This window comes from Schistosoma haematobium, chromosome 1, assembly GCF_000699445.3.
Source record: "Schistosoma haematobium chromosome 1, whole genome shotgun sequence".
NCBI classification, from domain to species: domain Eukaryota; kingdom Metazoa; phylum Platyhelminthes; class Trematoda; order Strigeidida; family Schistosomatidae; genus Schistosoma; species Schistosoma haematobium.
In genome coordinates, this window is record NC_067196.1 from 19,486,701 (window position 1) to 19,510,114 (window position 23,414).

A 23,414-nucleotide genomic window follows, 5' to 3' on the forward strand; every position below is an offset into this window, starting at 1 on the left:
CTGAGATCAGTAACCGAAAAACTTTGATGCTCTTCAAAGCGATATGGTCAGTTCAAAAATTCTCTAGTTCTGTAACATTTGTAATAAGTAATAAAATATCACAGTATTTGTGAATAACGAGTAGCTTACGTCATTACTTTAACTCATCCGTAGTAATTAAGCGCTGGTTGAATACCTAGTACTGCACTTTTTTCTCATCCCTATTTGATATCTTTGATTTTTTACAGATTGAAATCATTAGTCAGTTGAAGCTAGACCACCATGGAAAACCTGGAAGCACTGGACGGCCGTTTTGTCCTGGTATGGGACTCCTCAGCAGTGTGCATCCACGATCCCGCACCCCGAGGGATTCGAACTCAGGACCTATCAGCCTCGCGCCAGGCGCTTAACCAACTAGACCACTGAGCCGGCTGGCATCCAGCGGTGTTAATGTCTAACTTCAACTTCACATTTCTTTCAAACTATTCCTGATTTTGAATATTTAGCTAAAATAAATATACCTCACGACTAGAGGTTCATATGGTTTCTAATGTTTTCAGTAAATTTTATCAGTTAACTTCCTTTAAAATGAATTATGTTTCCTGAATGACAAAATGTTTTACTGATTATTCAAAAGTCATTCTGGTATCTTCAATTATATTGGACTTATTCGATTGAACTGCAGTTACGATGTTCGGAAACAACCCATATACATAAATCATTGAATTGAATTTTAGAATAAAGTTTAAAGATTAATTTTCATTCAGAGTCCTTGTAGAAACAACAAGTTTTCTTATGTTGTCATCAAGAACTAAATGAGTTGTCAATAAATTAGACTTAATACCACACTAAAGTAGACTTCATTTATAAAGTTGCTAATAATTGAGGTCACCAATGGATGCCAGCTCAGTGGTCTAAACGTTAAGCGTTCGCGCGCAAAACCAAAGGTTGTGGGTTAGAATCTCGCCAGTGGGATCGTAGATGCACATTGTTGAGAAGTTCCACAATAGGACGAAAAGACCATCCAGTGATTCCAAGTTTTCAATGGTAGTCTAACATCAGTCGGTTCATGATCTCAATTTAGAAATAAATAAGTTATTCTAAAAATCTATTTAGACAAAATAGAAAATAAAAGATATGCAATGTTTCACTCAACTTTTCATTATCATGTCAGATAATAATAATAAAAAAAATCTGAGTATAAATACTTCAGTGAATTATGATTGGATTATCTGTTATTAGTTCCTTTATATTCTTGACAATATTAATTAAAATGTAATTAATTGAATTGAAATTATTCAATCGACAGATTGAAGGAATTAAGAAAACCATGGTGAATTATTTAAATTTTTCGATACATAACTAGGATACATGTAAACAATTATTGACAAAATGTACCAGTTGATGTATTTTTTTCTTTAATATAAATGGTTAGTAATCAAGTAATATAGCTGAAGTTGTTGATTAGAGACATGTGATATACGTTTTGTTTATTCACACTCAATTATAGAAGCAGTAAACTAAAAGATGAATTCAGCTATTAAATGACTATAATGTACACAAAACTATAGTCATCATATGCTCACTAGTAACTGGTCTCCAAGAGGTATTTCCTGGAGTTCTAGTGAGAAGGGGTGACTAGTGGAGTTCAACCAGGTCTGTTGTAAGATAGTAACTCACTGATGACAATGATGGATGTGTCACTCAATTTCGTGGTTTGGGTGGGGTTTAACATTGTTGCATGCCGACTCGACGGTCCAGTGGTTAGGCGCTCGCGCACTAGACTGATAAGTCCTGAGTTCGAATCTCGCGAAACGAAATCGTGGATGCGCACTGCTGAGAAGTCCCATGCTGTGACGAAATGGATGTTCACCGCTTCCAGGTTTTCCATAGTGTTCTAAATTCAATTGACTTATGAATTCAACTATTAAATTAATATCAGAATGGGTTCTGTGGAGATTTATAGAAATTTCACAGGTTGAAATCATGAGTCATTTGAAGCTAGATCACCATCATGGAATACCTGGAATTATTAATTATTAAAATGACTGAATATTTCATATTTTGGTAAATTTAAATAGTCTAGATGGAATCATTTTAAAACCTATAGAAACTCATCTTTAAAAGAAGGAATATTAACGTCAAAGTTACGTAATAACAACCATAGAATAAATTAATAGATCAAAATGAATAAGGTTTAACAAAGATTCATGAATGAAATAAAAGAATTGTTTTTTTTACCGGGAGTATAAAATCTTATATAATTGAATAGTGAATAATAGAAGTTATCAGGGTAATTATCAGATCTCATAAAAGTGTTAATTTCCACGCATATACTGATTTATGCACGTAATATTGTCCAAGAGGTTTATGTGATGAATATATTCATTATTTACCCAAATTATGTATCACAGTTAAATTCATTTATTTTTATTGTTAATTCAATAATTTCCTGACATGAGTTACTATGTTTACAGAACTTATCGTTGATTGATTACATTTTGATAGGACAAGACTGGAGAAAAAATTTATCATTCACAAAGAAGGAATTCTATTGTAAGTAGATGTAAACTTTAAAAGAAAAATTCGTTCTCTCTTTTAAGATTCCGTACACTTTTCTATTTTTTTGATTAATGAATATAACTTTATCACTAAGTTAGATTAGAAGACACTGAATTACAATTTGTTCTTATGTTAAATACTAAGGTGACAGGAAAAAAAATCAATGGGCTAAAATAATCCAAATCTAAATCAAATTAGTCTCAAACTGAATATTTTAGTGATAATGTGATTGACTACTGTGATAAGGAATGATGTTTTATAAAAACAGTTCCTAATTAATACCATTCAGAAATATTCAATCAATGATCTTAAATACTTCTTATATTATGAAATTACCTATAACTACCATCAATAAACGGTCATTTTCTTCGAATTCTAGTTACAATTAATTTATTTTGCAAATCTTAAGAGTTAATGAATATTACCATTGATCCACTTAGTAATAAAAGAGCATTTAGTTTTAAGAAAAGTTTGACTAATTCAGACATATCACGTACTTATATGCATAAGTTAGTACAGAGTCAATCAAGATTGATCACAATTGACACAATATAGTACTATATATTCTAATCTAAAGTGAAAAAACCACCATTTTATATCAGCTTGTTGTTTCATACACATAGTTCCCTTTATTATTTTAGAGTACTACAAAACAAAAATTTTTGCTCTGGTTGTTAGAAGGGTCATCGGCCTCGTGGCTTCCGAAGGAACTTGGCTTTCACCATGAAGCGTCATAATTCTTCTAAATGAAGACCTTCTAACTCCCAGGGCAGAGTTAAAATGGTTTGAATTATTTTTTCTGGTAAGCGTTTTTTTAGCGAGTTAGTTTTCTACGGGATGGGGATGCTAACCCCATGCCCAACCCTCCTCCTTTACCCGGGCTTGGGACCGGCAGTAACTCTAGAAGAGCTGCAGGCGAAGTTATTATTTTAAAGAAAGCAGGAATAAAAATTGGTGTAGAATAATATGAATTCATTTTAGTCCGTTAGGTTCTCATCAGCTGCTTATAACCTAAAAAATTTGAAAATCAGAGTTATTACGGATATCTACATTTTTATACATAAGAGGTTGATGAAACAAGAATATATGTATCATGATGTAGCGAAGATTTCAAGTGTTAATAAGGTCATAAAAATTTTGTTTCATATACAAAAAGAGAGTAATAAATCTTTCTTTGCCCTAGTAACATTATTTCCCCCTTATTATTTTTAATTGTATTTATAACGTCATCCATTTCCTAAAGTTTACGTTACATCATTCATAACTGACTGATTTTAACTCATATCTTTCTTTATTACCATTAATCTATTTCTAGTTGCTTAATTACACAATCATCTAATGTTTGTTGACTCCATGAGTTCTAATCACTATTTCAATGGTCTGGAAATTTCCCTCCCAAACTTTACTTCATCGAAACAAAATTTTATGACCTTATTAACTCTATTGGAATCTTCACTAGATCATGATACATATATACATTCTTAACCACCCTCTTATGTATAAGTATGTCAATATCTGTAATAACTCTGATTTTCAAATAATTTAGGTTGTAAGCAGCTGATGAGAACTTAACGAAATAAAATGAATTCATATTATTCTGCACCAATCTTTGTTCTTGCTCACCTTGTGTCGTTTGTTAAATAACATGGAATTTTTTAACGAAGATAATTAACAGGTTAGAAAGAAAAATCTATCTACAGTTCCGATAAAAGCTCCCAAAAATGTTTATAAGTGTAATCCCCTTATGTGTAATTAATACGGGATATTATCTTTGCTGTGTTACATTAAAGTCCTAATAATAAGTTCCTACTTTCGGTAGATAATTCACTCAACTCCTTTAATTGTGATATCAACGTAACTGATGTCGCTTATTTGTTAGTCAGCAATTAATGACTCACACTCACCCCAAATTTTCATGACCACTTTTTATTTAGTTATCACTTATTTCCTATACCTACACAATTTTTCCCTTATGATCACTATTCTATAGTTTTCACTGTGTTACTAGAAAGATGTTATCTATTTTCAAATATGGATTCTAATATCGTTTTCCATTGATTCTATGTTTATTTTTAATATATTTGGAGTTCAGTCACATTTTCATTTCAGTAAATTCATAGTTTAAATCATAAACTGATCTTAGCTAGACTAGCGGTGGAAACCAGGAAGCACTGGACATCTATTTCATCCTACCACTAAACTCATTTGTGTGCACCCATAACACCACTAAATGGGACCGAACACACATATATATAAGTGTAGTGACGTAATGAAAATTAATCTGAAAAAAATTCTCCTGTTTATTTATCTTGTTACCAAATATCTGGGGGAAAATTTTCACTCTGCTAAAAATTATTCAGATATTTGAATTAACTTGGTAAATGGAACTTTCCCATCAATGAAAATAGTTAAATAATCATGAAATTAGTTTCTACTTGATGATCAATATATTGTAAATATCCCAGTCTTTCAGGAAACCAGTAGCAAACTGAAGAGCTTAGTGGAAACGTCTCAAACTATGAGGCTAATTTATACAGGATCAAGTATACTAGATAGTGTCATTTCGTTTGAGATCCCAAGTACACCCTGCTGATAATTCACAGAGACCGCGAAACCTAGTTCTAGCAAGGTTTCTTCTAATGACTTAAAATATCAACGCAGTCGTGTCATCTAGACTGATGGTTAGATTACAATTCGATCGATAAAATTAGGTCATCTTTAAAATGGACTAGACAAACATGACACTGGTCATTAACCAATGATCTATCTATTGTAAGTTAACGCATCATTACCTGAAACCTTTCAGTTGTGAAACAAAATTTCATATAATACTCATAAATCATAAAAGTATATCAAGTATCCTGGATGAAATATTCAGGAAAACGTTTTTCTAATATTTCGAAAACGAAAGAACAGAATAAATAAGTTGATTTTTCCAGTCACGAGACATTCGAATAAGAATGTTAATAACGAATATATGATTGAGTAGGACAAATTGGATCATTTTCTATACCACATCAAAAGCTATTAATTCTGATTCACTAATTTATGGGCAGTTTGATGAGTCGGCTTCCGGAGAACTTCAACGTAGCCTCCAGAGGCTCAAAAGGAGCCGAAGAGTCCTAGACAATCAGAGTATGATGGAATATTCTAGAATCCCAACGTGGCGTGCTACTATTGGTCGGTAGCATAATATGTCGTTAACAGATTGGCTGAAATATGATGTTGATTTAACAGACGCTAACATCTATAAATACTCATGATTTTCTGTACAAAAATGAACCTTGGGATAAAGTATTTCCTCTCATACTTGCGTCTTCTCTCTGGTGTTCAAGTCGCTGTGTAGTTCTAGTGTGCGGGTCATCGGAATAGCTTAGGAAATAAATATAGCGTCCAGTCGACAAGACTTATCACAATCCTAAAGTGTTAACAATTTCAACTACTTATACTGAACTATCAGTGAATAGATTTAAATAACCTTATTGAATTAGCCAACCTGAACATGCTCCTTGTATCTTATTTATGTCATCTCTCATCAATGTATTAAAATATCTTTAATGTAATCAACTACCATTTTTATCTATATTAGGAGAACTATGAAAACTGATAAGCTATTAGTGAAAACCTACTACCAAAGCATTCATGTAATAGATCATTTAATTGATCTCCTAGATAGTGATATTTTATTCAAATTCACTTTTAAGTATAGTAATAAGAGAACAATATACTCTATCGATTTTCTGTAAACTACAATTACATAGTTAGCTTAAAGATATTTAACTCTAAATAAATTTTAAGTCAGTATGTAATCTACAAACTAGTTGGAGATTCCACTTTAAATCTAGCCACAAATTACTTACTTACACCTGTTACTTCTCGTGGAGGAGCGTAGGCAGCCCACCAGCATTCTCCATCCAACCCTGTCTTGGGCAATCCTTTCCAGCTCTTTCCAGTTTTTATTCATCCTTTTCACACCTGCTTCTATTTCCCGACGTAATGCGTTCTTTGGCCTTCCTCTTTTCCGCTTCCCTTCAGGAATCGAAGTTAAGATTTGCCTCACGATGCAGGTTGGTTATTTCCGTAATATATATCCTATCCATTTCCAACGTCTTTTTCTAATTCCCTCTTCATTTGGAAACTAGTTTGTCCTCTCCTACAGTAGGCTGTTACTGATTAGTAAAACCATTTTATTCAGTGTAATATATAAATACTTACCGATTTCTACTTATTAATAATACATTATTTTAGAAGCATTTCCGTTTTAGGAGTTTTAGTAACATTCTATGTTCATCCTTATTGTTTTTTCTTCAACCAGACAATATTTTGTTTGGTTCTTTCATATCCCCCTTTTTTATATACTACTCTATAGATTTTATTTTCATTTTTTTTAACAATCGTATTATCTAATTCGAAATCTATTGTGAGACTTTACTTACTTTTTTACGCTCGATTCCTTGTTTTTATAAACGTTGGATTACTATACAAACAGTAAGTAGTATATATATATATATATATATATGCATATACTACTTACTGTTTGTATTGTAATCCAACTTAGTTATTTTTTCTTCTTAATTTGATTACTTTCATTTGATAATTTGATCCAAGTCACTTTATCCGTTAAACATTCTCCTTTAAAAAATGTTTCCTATTTAACATTAATAAATCTTATCAGTCTGTTTTTACTTAAGTCGAACGTTCGTTTCTTTGTTCTTTTTTTATTCGTCTCTCATTCATCATGAAATTACTAGTTATTCACTTATACAAGATGATAATCATATTTATTATGTTGTAAAGAATAAGGAGGGGAAGTCAGACAAAGTGTCTATAAAATATGAGGAAAACGAGAATCAACTGATTTACAGAGTGTTTTCGTTTTCATGAAGATTATCATGTGTATATTTGAATGAATTTAATTATATACATATATATTGTCTAAACTATTTGGCTTGGTTATTGTTTGATTAAATATAGTTGTTAATACATGGAAAAACCTCTAATCTGTTGAAACTATTCTAAGTGAAACAATGAATTCTTCATCAAAATCACCGTTAAGAAACAAATATGACAGTAACATTTTTCATAGGTAGACTACCATGGAAAATCTGCAAGCATTTGATGATCGTTTTGTCTTAGTATGGGACTCTTCAGCAGTGCTCACCTGCTCACCTGCCCGCGAGGTTCGAACCTATGACCTATCGGTTTTGCGCGCGAATTCTTAAACTCTAGACCATTTGTTCGCAATCATATTTATATTTTTTATCACTATTTCTACTACTGAGAGAAATTAACAAAATAATGCTAAGTCTTAAATAAAAATTTCATTGATTGAGATCATGAGTTAGTTGAAGCTAGACCACCATGGAAAACATGGAAGCACTGGACGACCGTTTTGTTCTATCAATTTACCTCCATATTGAGTTTAATACTTTTCTTGAATATTTTCCACAAAGTAAATAATGAAAGACCACTGAATTTGTTATTTATATAAGAAAATAATATGAGCTAATATTATTTCGTATACGACTGTCAATCATTTCACGATCATTTTAACTCAATTATCAGCTGAATAAGTTCTGTGTTTTGCAGTCGTCTGACTTTTCTACTAATGTATACGCTTCTTATATACAAGCCAATACAGCTATTGATGTAAGGAAACCAAGAGCGAGCAGGAAGCTTTAACTTGCTAACCATGATAAGTAAAACAACGCACGGGTTATCTATACACTGGTTAAATGTAAAAATGTTGAAAAGCATTACACTCATTAAATCGTTTTTGGTAGCTAACTGATGAGTCTTGAAATTCTGTTATTCCTTTACCTCAGTATAATATTAACATCATTTTAAAAGTTATATATTATTCATCTACACCTGAATAAAGTTACGCTTCAAACTAGTATTGCTCATTCTAATCAGATAAAAATAATAACTAAACTCATTTGAACGGTGGCTTATAAGTTTAATCTAAAGTGTTATCTAAAAATGCTTAACCTTCACTATATCTTCTACGAAATATCAAGATCATTTGACAAACTATATTATGATTTCATCCAGTAATCTACACAGACTGGTTAAGCTTGAATAGCTGACCTATTCATATGACTATAATTTCAAAGGACTATGAAATGTAAAACATTTTTCACGGTTTATCATGAAATTTAAACGCTCAAATTTGATCTTAATTGGCAATTCTGTCGGTTATCATTTAAAAAGAATAGACTTCAAAACGTAACTTACTATCTGTATTAAATTTGTTCAGTATCTTTAAATATTTTAACAAGAAGTATTGGTCATCTTGTAAGATTGATATCTCTTTTATCAACAAATGTTTTATTCATCCAAGTGATCCTCTTTTTGTGTTCTATTATTTCATTCTGTAATGTAGGGTTTTATCCTTCTTATCCATATTTGAATTGCGATATGTTTATCCCAAACTTACCTATAAATAGTGAGTGGTAATTGATACATTTCAGAACAAGAAAAGGTAATCATGGAATTCTTCATAAAAGCAGGAAAGAGAAACTGGAATTACTTTAATTTGTCATAAAAATTGTAACGAAATCATCCGAAACATTTTCAATGAACCGTAGTTAGATTGCAAATATGTTGTATAAGAATGATGACAAAACGTTGACGTGGAATAAATGATACATCATCTTGATGGTTAGTCGCCCATTTGATAGCTAAGAAAAAAATGAAGTAAACATAATCAACAAATACACCAATAGATCCTAGCACAATGGTTTACACATGAAGTCTGAAGGACCTAAGTCCTATCTCTGATGGTGGAATTGTGGATTAATTGAATTCACTAACACCAATTCCTTTTAACTATAATTTATACCTCAATAATTCAATTGATTTACCTGTAGACTAGAGATTATTTAGATTGTTTCATTTTTTCTTTATGATTTATGTTTAACAACTTATCTACTCAAAAACTGACATAAACAAAGTATAATATTCTAATAACTTAGAACTGATAAGGCACAATAATAAGTTAGACGGTAAATACATTACATAATAACAGTAAACATTCATATTGTCTAAGGGGAGTGTTTACGAGGCCATTGAAGTTCAGCTGTTTACTGAAACTTAAATATGTATATAACTAAATAAAGATGAATCGTGCTCTTTTTTCATTTAAATCAATGTTTAATGATAAGTGTAGGGATTATTGTGAATTACTAAGTTAAATTATCGAAAATAATGTAATACCCTAAAGTGAAGAAACCATAAAAAATAAATCTCGGAACATTTCTTACATTGGATTATCATATCTTGTTGCTGTATTTTTAACAGCTATTCCTTCACCTAATGTTCTGTTGTTTTTTATCGGTAAAAAGAATAAGATTACATGAATTAGGACAATTAAATTTTTCAGTTGAATTCATAGAAAACCTGGGAGTACTGGACGACCATTTCGTCATAGTACGGGACTCATCAGCAGTGCGCATCCACGATTCCGCCTCGCGAGATTCGAACCCAGACCCACGCGCGAACGCTTAACCACTAGACCACTGAGCCGGCTAGCATCCAACGGTGTTAATGTCTAACTTCAACTCATCCACGAAATTGAGCGACACATCCATCATTGTCATCAGTGAGCTACTATCTCACAACACACCTGAAGTTCACTGGTCACGGATTCTCGCTAGAGCTCCAGGAAATACCTGTTGAAGCCAGTCACTAGTGAGCAGATGATTATTATTATTATCAGAACCGGGTTTTGTGGAGATTTTTGTAAATGAGAACAGGGGAAAAACATGCATTAAAAGAAATGAAAATAATTTCGATTTTTCTTGTAAATCATGTAAGTAAGCGTAGTATAAAGACGAATTTATTTTTTCTTTTTTACACAATCCTCGGCGAAGAGTTTTATTCTTGAATTATGATTCTAATAGCATCATATAAGTCTTTCATAACTGGTACCTTGACATTGTATACTCACTAGTGAATGGCTTCAACAGATATTTCCTGGAGCTCTAGTGAGAATCCGTGACCAGTGAACCTCAACCAGGTGTGTTGTGAGGCAGTAACTCACTGAAGACAATAATCGACAGTGGTGCATTATCGTGGGTTGGTTGAAGTTGGACATTAACACCATTGAATGCCGGCTCTGTGGTCTAATGGTTAAGCGTTTGCACGTGAGGCTGATAGGTTCCGGGTTCGAGTCTCACAGGGGGCAGGATCGTGAATACTCACTGCTGATGAGTCCCATACTATGACGAAATGGCCGTCCAGTACTTCCAGATTTTCCATGATGGTCTATCATTAATTGATTCATGAATTCAACTATAAAATTACTAAAATCTCCACAAAACCCCTTCTGATAACAATTAAATTTCTTTAAAAGACAAACTGTACATTTTAGAATGATTATCTTTGTTTGAATTAATGCAAATAACATCGAAATTTGGATATTCATATATTATACATTTTGATTTTATAAATTAACGATAATGAACAGTAATAAGAGAAGTATCAATCTTATGCAACATCCTGTAAAGTTACTTTTACTCATCATTAACTGATCATTTATTTGTGATGAATGTTAATATATAGCCATCCTACTAATTGTGTATTCACTTCTGGTACATTTACATTCATATTGATTTTGACAGTACAAACCTTTGTTAGTCAGTGATGTTAACCTTTTAGGTATGAGTAATCTCCAGTTGAACTAAGATATTATCATTAAATGATCATTTAATAATGTAATTCATCATCAAATCCATGAATAGTGACTATATATAATAATTTATGAAGGCAGAAATTTATTATTAATCTGTTATTGAAAAATTATCAGATTTGACAAATCCAATTACATACCTAATGTTTCTCAATAGCTTACTTAAGAGTTGAATATTATTGCTATTAGTGGCTTTATTCAATATGATATTTTTGGCACAATATAGAATTCTCAGCACAAATTATTTCAGTGAGTTTCCATTTCTTATTTCTTGATTGATGTTTGCGATAAATATTCAGTGGTCGCCAGTTCGATGTTAGCAGTTTAAGAATCGACTTGTGAATAATGTATATTCTTTTCGATGCATATTACCAACAACCATGATGTCTCTGATTTGGCTTTTTTGTAACTTGTACAGTGAAATGTCGTAAACTTTTCACAAACGCACCTGAATAGGTCATCAAACTAATAGGCATAATGATATGTTAAAACAAACAATGAAACAGATAACTTGTTGAAATATCAAAATGTCAGGAACAAATAGCCCAGATATTCAAGCAGCCCATTTAGTCTTAGTCAGAAGCATAATTTCTCAACTAAATTTTTTTACTATCAAATCTCGTCTATGCAACTCTAAGTATTCAATGCTTTAGTGTTTTAAAACTAGAATAAAAAGTAATTATCCAATCCTTTCGATTATTCATTCATTTCTTAAGTAATTTCCGTCTATAATTTGTTAGCTATTTTTATTGAAAAAACTAATATAAATTCACTTGGTATTGCTTGTTTGAATCTTCCTATTGATGTTTAAGACTGTAATTGATCAGTCTCTTATTGACATATGTGTATCCTATTCGTATTGCCTAGTTATTACCTTAATTGACAAGTATTATAATCGAATATAGATAGAGCAAGAATAAATATTGGTGCAGAATAATATGAATTCATTTTATTTCGTTAAGTTCTCATAATGAGTACTTTAGTGATTCTTTTCTCAATGGAATCAGTTAAGTCTTTGCTACTTTTTTCTAACTTGAATCTCATGTGGTCACTCAAGATGGATTTCGCCTTGGAGACATGATCTGTTTTGTTCATTAAAACAACACTTGAACCTTTATCTAACCGTAATATCATTATATCATCATTTCGCTTAATATTTCGTAATGCTGCTTAGTGATCTTTGGATAAAAGCTTAGACTGTAGTGTGGGTGAAACAAGATATTGGTTTTCAATATTGACTAGTTTAGATTTAAACCAGCCTTTCTTTTCTTTACTAACTAGGTGCAGCTCTTTAATTTGATCAAAATGAATTCATATTATTCTACACTAATCTTTGTTCTTGCTCTCTTTAAAATAATAAAGGGAACTATGTGTATGAAAATATAGATAGTGTCTAGTAATGGAATCCAGGACGTGCGTTTCATCCTATTTGGGACTCATTAACTAGATATACTTGCATCCAAGTTTTGATATTCACTCTAAGACTCGAACCCAATATCATTCACTTCAAAAACACTATCTGTTTTAGTGTTTCAAAACTAGAATATAAAACAATTATTCAATCCTTTCTGTTATTGATTTATGTTCCAATTAATTTCAGTTTATAATTTGTTAGCTATTCCCAGTTTTTTTTAAAAGAAAGTAAAAAAACGACAACAAAACAAAACTAGTACAGTATCTTTTTTAGTATACTTTGTAAAACTTATTTTGATATTAAAATTAAACCATAAATTATTAGTTTCTATATATATATATATATATATATATATATATATATATATATATATTGTTATACGTTGCGCTTCTACGATTCAAATAATAATAATAATTAAAGAAAAAGAACAAAAAGAAAGAGAACAAAAAGAAAAGGAAGAAAAAGAAGAACAAGAAAAAGAAGAAAAGGAACAAGAAGAAGAAAAGAACGTATCATTATTTTTGTTTATATTTATAAAAGAAATACTAATGAATTCAATTCATTAATTTATTGAAATGATTCACATAAGAAAGAAGCATATACATATACAGAGAATTAAATTAACGCCATGCCTATGAACAATTAAATTCCTTTTCTTTTATTATTTATTTATTTATTGTAACAAAATAATTTTTTTTCATTTTAGTTAAAGAAAAAAGTTTTTTTTATTGTTGTATTTAGTATCAAGTAGGGAAACCCAAACAAGAAGTATGATCATGTTGTTTGTTTGTTTGTTTGTTTGTTTTACATCTTAGGAGAATTATTGTAATGATGAGCTAAGGGAAACCTATCTAATCATCTGTCCCATATGTATATACATGTATTCTGTTTAGATTATGACTCTTTCAATAAAGATAATTTGAGTAATGAAAGTTTTTTTATCAAGGAGTCTTATCCAATCCCTGTATAATAGATTCTTTTAATTTGATAGGATAATTGTATATTTATATTTTATTACTATTTCCCTTTTAAAATAAATATTTATAAAATAAAAATGATTCATGACAAGTCATTTATTAATGATAATCTTTCATTCATCTTATATAAATAATAATTAGCTAAAGATTGATAGAAACTATTGAATTGACTAATTTATATTAAAATAGAATCATGTATTATAATAATTATCAAATTGTTCGTATTATTATTGGATGTATAGGAATATTATCAATATTATCACATATTATAGCAGCAATATTATGGATTGCATATATTATAGGTTGGAGAATAATACGTAAATTAAAATATATACAACAAAGACAAGAAATTAATCAACATTCATCTATGACACCTTATTCAACAATTACAAATACAATATCTTATAAAAACAATGTCAATGCACAACAACAACAACACCGACAACAACGACAACAAGAACAACAAAGCAAATCTGTAAAATTATGTAAACAACATTTAACATGGCCAATATGTTCATTAAGAATGTCTACACAGATTATTATATTATCAATGGAAATGATTAATATAATAGGTTGTTTTGATTTAATAAGATTAATTTATTTATCAATGACTGGTAATGATTTACGTTTATTAACCAATGATTGGTTATGTAGAATACAAATATTTTTATCATTTATAAGTTGTGATATATCTGGTTGGCATTTTGTATGTTTATGCATTGAACGTTGTTATATAACATTATATCCTAAAAAATTATATAGTATGAATCATGATTCTATAGGACCAGCATTATTAATGATTATTATTGTTTATATAATAAGTATATTATCAAATATATTTTTATTAATTACAAAACAACCAATATGTTCTGGTATATTTAGAAATAATTTCATTAATATAATAAAATTTTCAATTACATTTATTATACCCGTATTAATTGTTACTATATCAACTATTGTTATGATTATTGTATTAATTAAATGGAAATTAAATAATAATAAATTTAGCATGAAAACATACTCTTATCATAATCATTCAATAACAATTAATAAAACAATTAATAATTCAATGAATAAAAAACAAACATCAAATCTATCATTAATACATACAAATTCAATAATAAATCAATTAAAACATAGAAATTTAATTCATTATTCAAATAGAAAACAATCAACATTTATAAAATTAATTATATATAATATATCAGCTAGAATAACTGTAGCTAAAATGATGTTAATTTGTGCTATTTTATATTTAATTAATTTATTATCATTATTTTTATTTGGTTCAATTTATGATGATTATTGTTGTTTTTTAGTTGCAAAAATCAATAATCATTGGAATGATAATTTATTTAATTTAATGTCTATATTATATTGGTTTATACAATCAATAACTAGTTATGTATTAATGTTAGGTGCTATTAGTATAAGACATGATATACAAATTATGATAAAGTATATATGGTATAATATTTTTAAAAGAAATGAATAATACTACTACTATTACTATTACTACTACTACTAATAATAATAATAATAGTAATGTTAATCAATAAATTGTTGTTATGCTATCTCTTTATTTGTTTTTTTCAATACGAGTGCCATCATCTATTTTTATTGATTTTTTTCTTTTATATTTCTTCACTTTCTTTTTTCTTGTTTGTTTCTTTGGTTGTTTTGCTCTATTTTTTTTGTTCATTTTTGTCATTAAGAAACCGAGTTGTTTAGTTATTTGTTGTTAAATGAAATATTGAGTTACTATGTAATGTACAATAATTCAATGTTAATTATTTGTCATTTATATTGTTTAGAATTGTTATATAATAAATGTAGATGACTTTATAAATATAGAAAGTCTCTTAAGTATGAAAAAAGACCTGAAATAAATTTTAAAAGTAGGAAGAAAAGTATAAACATTCACTTTGGTTTGTTAACTTGTATTTTCCCATTGTTTAAAGTGAACGGTATTGGATTCGAGTTCTAGAATGAACATTAACTCTGAGATGCAGGTATATCTAGTTGATGAGTCCGAAATAGGATGAAACGCGCATCTTAGATTCCACTGCTAACTGCTATCCATCTTTGCTTATAAAAACATAAACAGTTTAATTAATAATCTATCTGTAAAAAGGATAGAATTTAGTCAATTAGTTGGCGAAATAGTATTAGAACAATATAAAGCCATTTGATTATTGATGAATATTGAATTGTATAACGACTTAACTAACTAGTGAAAAGACTTAGACTAAATAATTATAATCCAAATTCACTTGGTATTGTTTTCTTGAATATTCCCATTGAGGTTTAAGATTGTAACTGATCAATTTCTTATTGCCATATGTGCATCCTGTACATATTGCCTCGTTATTGCCTTAATTCAAAAGCTTTATAAGCAAAGATACATAGTGGCTGGCAGTGGAATCCAGGGTGAACATCAACACTAAGATGCAGGTGCATTCAAATGACGAGCCCCAAATAGGACGAAACGCGCGTCCTAGATTCCACTACTAGCCACTATCCATCTTTAATTGTAATTCAACGTTTTTTTAAAAAGAAGTTTAAATTATTATGCTGTAGAAGAACTTGATCGAATCTTTGACCCTATTTGAACTACTTCATTATTGTTACTTTGTCAAAGGTTTTACATAACAGATAGATCAAGGATAATAATACAATTAGTTACGGCAATATAGGTTCAAACTTTAATGGAACACAAAGTGATAGCTGAGCATATTTTGAGGGACATTAAAACAACGGGTTTGTCTAAACAGTCAAAATCTTTCTTTTTTTATGTAGAAAACAATGCAATAAATACTATTAAATTACTTAATTTTTAAGGTCAGGGATTAGATATTGAATGTTTAAAATTAAACATCTTACTCGATTTAGTTGGTATGAACATCTGTTTGACGGAACATAAATTAGAATAGATTGATAAACAAAATTTTCTTGTGAATCATGTAATTCACTAAACCTGTACAATCGTATTTATTATTGTTTTACATACAATAATTTCAGTAGTTGAGATCATGAGTTAATCGAAGCTAGACTAACATAGAAAACCTGGAAGCATTGGATAGCCATTCAGCAGTGCGCATCTACGATCCCGCCTCGTGAGATTCGAATCCAGGACCTATCGGTCTCGCGCGCAAAGACTTAACCTCTAGACCACTGAGCCGGCATCCAACGGTGTTAATTTCTAACTTCAAATAATCCATACATACAGTAGTCAATATTCATGTGGAAAAGTATTACATCATTACTAAAGATACCAAAAGGTAATGAAAAATGTAAAGTCCTGAACAAAGTTACGTAATAGACAAACGGTAATCATAATTGAAACAATATTTAGAAGAGTGATGTGAAAAATAAATGTCCACATGATGAATATAAAAAGGGCAATGAAGATATGAATACTTATCAAAAACAACATGCAAAATAAGTAGATGGATGTTACTAATGTGCTAAAATAAAGGATGAGATATAACGCTTCTGAACACAAAGAACAGGTTGATTCTGAATTCTTGAAGACCATGCTACGTATAAATTTCTTGTGTAACCTCTCTTTAAGTAAATTCATCAGAATTTCTGGATAATTTCGACTGAATATTCTTGTGAAATGATAGAAGACCAAAATTAAATGAATTTTCAGTAATAAAATTATTATAATTGAGATCATGAACCGATCAATGTGAGACCATCATTGGATATCTGGAAGTACTGGATTGCCGTTTCGTCCTAGTACGGGACACTTCAGCAGTGCTCATCCACGATTCTGAAAGCGGGACTCAAGCGCAGGACCTTCAGTATCGCGCGAACATTGAAACACTAGACCACTGAGCCGGTAGTCCAATAGTGTTCAAGTCTAACTACAATCAACCTACGATATTGTGTGACCATCTTCCATACAATTTCTGGCTGATTTGAATTAACCTTAAGATAGCCATACTGAGAAATGTTTGAATATATGTCTGGAAAGAACATGTTTTTGCTACCAATGCAACATACTCCATAAAAGTACATAAACCGATAAATCTAATGTTTCGTATCCCTCATGAAGAGTAGCTAAGATTATCACTGCTACATTAGATTGACTGTACCATCAACAACATTTCCTCAAAAGTACAACACAAAAAAAGTAATGTTTTCATTATTCTTAATACATAGTCACAAGTCTAAATGCATTATGTTATAGTGACTAGTTTATGGTTAATAGGGAAAATAAAAAAAGATGTTAATTCGTGTGAAATAGCTTCACATTTTTAACATTAGAAACTTAAGCAATTTTGATCATGTGATGTAGAGAATCACGTTGAAAGTAACTAAGTGTGCTAAGTGACAACATAAAAGTGATATTATAAATTAACTGTTTTACCCAAAACAGAAAGAATACTAAGAAGACCGAATATCAAGTTCAGACAGAAGGGTGACTAAAAAGTCTATATGTAGATAAAGGAATTGTTGCATCTTCCTAAATGGTCTAAATTTAATCCAAAGATCATTGCAATGGAAATGATAACACGTTGTTCATTACCACAATATACTTACTTACGCCTGTTACCCCTCATGGAGGAGCATAGGCCACTCACCAGCATTCACCGTCTAAGTCCTGGGAAAATCTCTTCTAGTTCTTTCCAGTTGCTATTCACTCTTTTCATGTCTGCTTCCGATTCCCGACGTAGTGTGTCCTTAGACCTTTCCTTCAGAATCCCAAGTTAGGGCTTGCCTCATAGTGCAGTTTAATGATTTCTGTAATGCATGTCCTATCCACTTCCAACGTCTTTTCCTAATTTCCTCCTCAGCTCGAAGCTAATTTGTTTTCTCCCACAGTAGGCCGTTGTTGATAGTATTCGGCTAACTGAAATTCACTATCATACGTAGACAGTTGTTTGTGAATGTTAGTACTTTTTTGATGAGGGTTGTAGTAGTTCTCCAATTCTCAGCTTCATACAGTTGAACTGTCTTGACGTTCGTACTGAAGATTATGACTTTGGTATTGGTTGACTATTGTTTCGAGTTCCGTATATTCCTCAACTGTAGGAATGCAGCCTTTGCTTTGCCAATCCTAGCCTTTATGTCTGCGTCAGATCCTCCTTTTTCAATGATGATGCTGTCCAGGTACGTGAACGTTTCTACCTCTTCCGGAGTTTCTGCATCAAGTATGAATGAGTTGATGCTTTCGGTGTTTTATTTGAAGATCTTGGTTTTTCCCCTGTGTATGGTAAGGTCTACTGTTACAGGGTCCGATCACAATACACTTAGCAGGAATTAAACTTGTAAATACAAATCAGTAGTTATTCTGGAGCTGAAAAAGTTTTCTTAAAATTCAAATGAACTATTTGTATGATTGATGTAACAGAAACTTCTTAGAATGAGATATTGTTATCTATTTTAAGGAATTATCATAACGAATTTCGTTACAGAAACACTTACAACAATAAATAAATTTTAGGAAAGATATACCGAAGAACAGTATTGTTTTCGGCTAGATATTCATTAGGCTGAACTGTGATATACAATATAAATAATCGCGTTTTACTACCGTCATGTTTATCTATTAGTTTTTCTGTTTTTATAAAAATATCTGACTACTATCGAAAGGATAAGTGAAAGCGATAATTACTCGGAAAGGCCAAATAAAGCCAATACGTAGCACTGTATTATTCTACTTGATCGATAAAGTCAATATACTGAATAGAAAGAAAGTAAATAAAATCACTTATCTTATTCCGTCAATTTTTGAAATCATCATCCCTACTCTTTTTCAAACATAGATAACTTTATAGAAGTGTGAACCAACAAGATGTGCCTTTGTAAACAAAGCAGCATCTTAATAGCCTTGTCTCAACTATGTGCGGAAGAGACTCGTTAAATGAACTAATTGATATTCGTTAAGGTTTTTATTTACCTGTTATATGTGGTGGATTGAATCTGATCAATCTCCACTAATATCTGAACTTCTTAAACGAATCATTCATTACTATGATTTATGGGCAGTAGTGAAACTCACGATACATATTCCATCTTATTTAGTACCCACCAACTGGGCATACCTGTAGGTTAGTGCTTCTGTTTGTACTGACACTTGAACGGCATCAGGCTTTTACCAGTCAAGTTTTGAGAGGAATCTCTAGCTTGAATGATTTCTCCTTTCTGGTGACGGACAACCCTATCGATAAAAATTACTTCTTAATGGTGACTGAGTAAACTATTGCATTTCGTAAGAATTTCATACAGATATTTTAGTGAAGGAGAACACTAGTGGGGACAATCGAATGTATTTGACACTAAATTACAGAGTGTCTCAATAAAATCTGAAAACCATATAGTAAATCGTTAATTTGCAAAATATCAATCCGTCATAGAAAACTTGACTGTTCCTGTTGCAAACATCAATCCATTGTCTCCGATTTCATTGTTCATCCGTTTTCATACCAATTACGTTCCGTTTCCGTTCTTTCTTCATCGACCTTCTACTGAAATACATTCTATGTTTGAACACCACTATATACTACTTGTGTAGATATAAGTAACCTACACCACAATATCAGATAATTCAACGAGAGTAATTTACTTATTTCAAACAATTAACTCATCAGGCACTAAATAAAACCTTATTCTTACTAGATTTTAAAGTAATTCTATTTGTTATCACTAAAAAGCGTTAAATTGAAGCGGATATAATTTCTTTTTGTTTACTTCTTACTAATTTTATTCATCTGTAACGCGATAATGGCTAAATTCATTGTAAAACCGATATCTGTGACCATCTACTTCAATTAAATACTTGTTTCAAATGGTTTAAATTGTGTTTTTTCTGGTTAGAGTTTTATAGCAACGTTTTTTTCTACGGAATGGGGTTGCTGACCCTATGCCCAACTCTCTTCCTTTATCCGGGCTTGATAGTGACAATAACCTTAGAAGGGGTACTGACGGTGTTACAGTACTGGACAAATTATGAATTACACCCATGTGTGATACAATCTGTCTATAGAACTTGATTATATTAGCGAGAGTCAAATCAACGAAACCGTTTGCTATACTTTGATTAATTGAATCATTGGTTCACAAGTAAGATTTTCCTGTTCATTTCTATTCCAAACTCTTAAGGGTTGTGAACGGATCAAATCAAAGAATAACTAATGAGAATAAAAACTACATGAAACTTTGAATAAATCGGTTGTAGACTGACTTTTTTTCTGGTTGGCGTTTTTTTTTAGCGAATTAGTTTTCTACGGGATAGGGTCGCTAACCCCATGCCTAACCCTCCTCCTTTACCCAGCCTCGGGACCGGTGGTAACTGTGAAAGTGCTACAGGCAGAGCTACACGGAGCTACAGGCAGCCAGTGTAGTAGCAGTTTCAGCATCAGTAGGCCTCAACATATACAAGGAGAAAACCAAGGTCCTTAAACACAACACCGAGAACACCAATCTACTCATACATGATGGCGAAACTCTGGAAGATGTAGAATCCTTCACATACATGGGAAGCATCATCGATAAACATAGAGGATCAGATGCAGACGTAAAGCAAGGGCCGCATTCCTACAATTGAAGAACATATGGAACTCGAAACAATTGTCAACCAATATCAAAGTCAATATCTTCAATACGAACGTCAAGACAGTTCTACTATACGGAGCTGAGACTTGGAGAACTACTACAACCACCATCAAGAAGGTACAAGTATTTATAAGTAGTTATATACGCAAGATACTCAACATCCATTGGCCGGATACTGTCAGCAACAGCCTTCTATGAGAGAGGACAAATCAGTTTCGAGCTGAGAAGGAAATTGGGAAAAGACGTCGAAGGTGGATAGGACATACATTACGGAAATCATCAAACTGCATTGCGAGGCAAGCCCCAGCTTGGAATCCTGAAGGGAAGCGGAAAAGTGGAAAGCCAAAGAACACATTACGTCGGGCAATAGAAGCAAATATGAAAAGGATGAATAACAACAGGAAAAAGTTGGAAAGGATTGCTCAGGACAGGGTTGGGTGGAGAGTGCTGGTGGGCTGCCTATGCTCCTCCGTGAGGGGGAACAGGCGTAAGTAAGTAAGTAAGTAAGGTTGTGGACTGAAAAATTAATTGAATGAAATTTTGATACATGACCATTAGGAAATAAATAAAATTGTGAACTCGTATCACACTAAACAATTGTATCTAAACCAAAAGAGTTACAGATAAATGAAAAAAACATTCAGCATAGTAACACTACCTATAAACTAAGAAAATACACATGTCTATACGAAGACTTAAGGGAAGTAAGTTAGAAAACATTAAATTTATGTGATTGAAGATATTATAATGATCTGAAGAAAATAATTAAGCATAAAGTTTCATAGAGAGATCCAAGATTTTTAAGAACCCAGAATTTCAATTCACTTATTTACCCCTTTGGTTTTAATCTGCCCTGTCTTATACCAGAAAAAAAAGTAATTCCTTATTTCCCTGATTATTTAAACGAGAATATGAATGAAATGATTAGGAGTTAACTGATCGAGTTAGATACTAAAAACAGATGTTCATGTTTTAGAAACAATGAAAACACCAAGTAATCAATGAAAGTGGAAAATGGAGACTTTACATGGAAACAATTGATGAACATCATTATATACGTCAGCTTAACTGCAATCATTACGTTCATTATTAAATCACTACAAGCGGCAATGAATAAGAGAGAGAATGGATGGAGTATCCAAAGGAAATTTCAATATTTACTTAAGAAACTAGATATGTTTTCAACCTGTTACCTTTGTCCATAAAATTAGTAATTAATCATTCCATTCGAATTTTAAAACGCATTTTGATATAATAATATTTTAAAGTGTTTTTTCACAAGTTGATCTTAATACAAATATGGAATTAATCACATGGAGAGTTATTCAGCAATTCCCAAAAACGACGAGTTATCATCTTGAAAAGGGAAGTGAAGTCATTATTATTCATGTGAATCACATGATACACCACAACAGATGTAAACATGGTCACTCGAACGCTCAACAAGTCAAACTGTTTTCTCAACAATCCTCACGTCGAAATAAAATAAACATGTTCTTGAGAACTTCAATATGAGATGGAATTATGAGTGAGCTAAATAATCCACTCAATAAATCCCATGAAGTATCATTGACTGAGTAACTTGTGAACAATATGAGATGAGATATCTTGCAAGAGAGTGAATATTTCCCATGTTTCTTTGTTTGAACAGTTATAATAATAATAATAATAATAACGATGATGATGATGGTGAAAATGAAACACAAGTGTTTTGCATACATCGTAATTGATATGAAGATTGATTTTGAATTCAGTTGAAAAATTTAGTAAACAACTTCACTGAATGAAAAACCACAACAAATACAAACTAGTTCTGGAATGTTTTGTTTGAATATTCCTATGAACGTTTAGCAATGCAATTGATCAGTCTCTCAATAGCACATGTGCATTCTGTAATGATTACCTCAATATTGCCTTAAGTCAGTAGCGAGGTAAGCAAATATGGATGATGGTTACCAGTGGAATACATGGTGACATTGGGATTTCGAGGAGTGTTCGAAATGGACGAGTGAGTTGGCATGACTAGGGTATTAACAGTATCAATTTGTTACCGAGTTCGAAATGTTACAGTATTTAACAGTACTTGTTGTCGCAAACACTTCGTCATGCGTTTCACAAAATACGTTTCAGATTGGTCGTGATGTGAAGGAACGAAGTGTCAAGTGAACATATTTCACACTGTTGAAATATTATTCCCATTTTCACTGATCACCCATATTGATGC

The 23,414-nt window shown here is 31.3% G+C and overlaps 1 protein-coding gene across 1 annotated transcript; it reads left to right on the forward strand.

Moving 5' to 3' along the window:
• Positions 1-13,817: 13,817 nt before the first annotated feature.
• On the forward strand, positions 13,818-22,920 carry MS3_00004365 (uncharacterized protein; the record flags this gene model as incomplete). The annotated part of the gene is made up of 3 exons (XM_035734189.1): positions 13,818-15,082; positions 18,668-18,745; positions 22,842-22,920. 3 exons carry the CDS (start codon positions 13,818-13,820, stop codon positions 22,918-22,920), a joined length of 1,422 nt encoding a protein of 473 aa, XP_035589034.1.
• Positions 22,921-23,414: the final 494 nt, after the last annotated feature.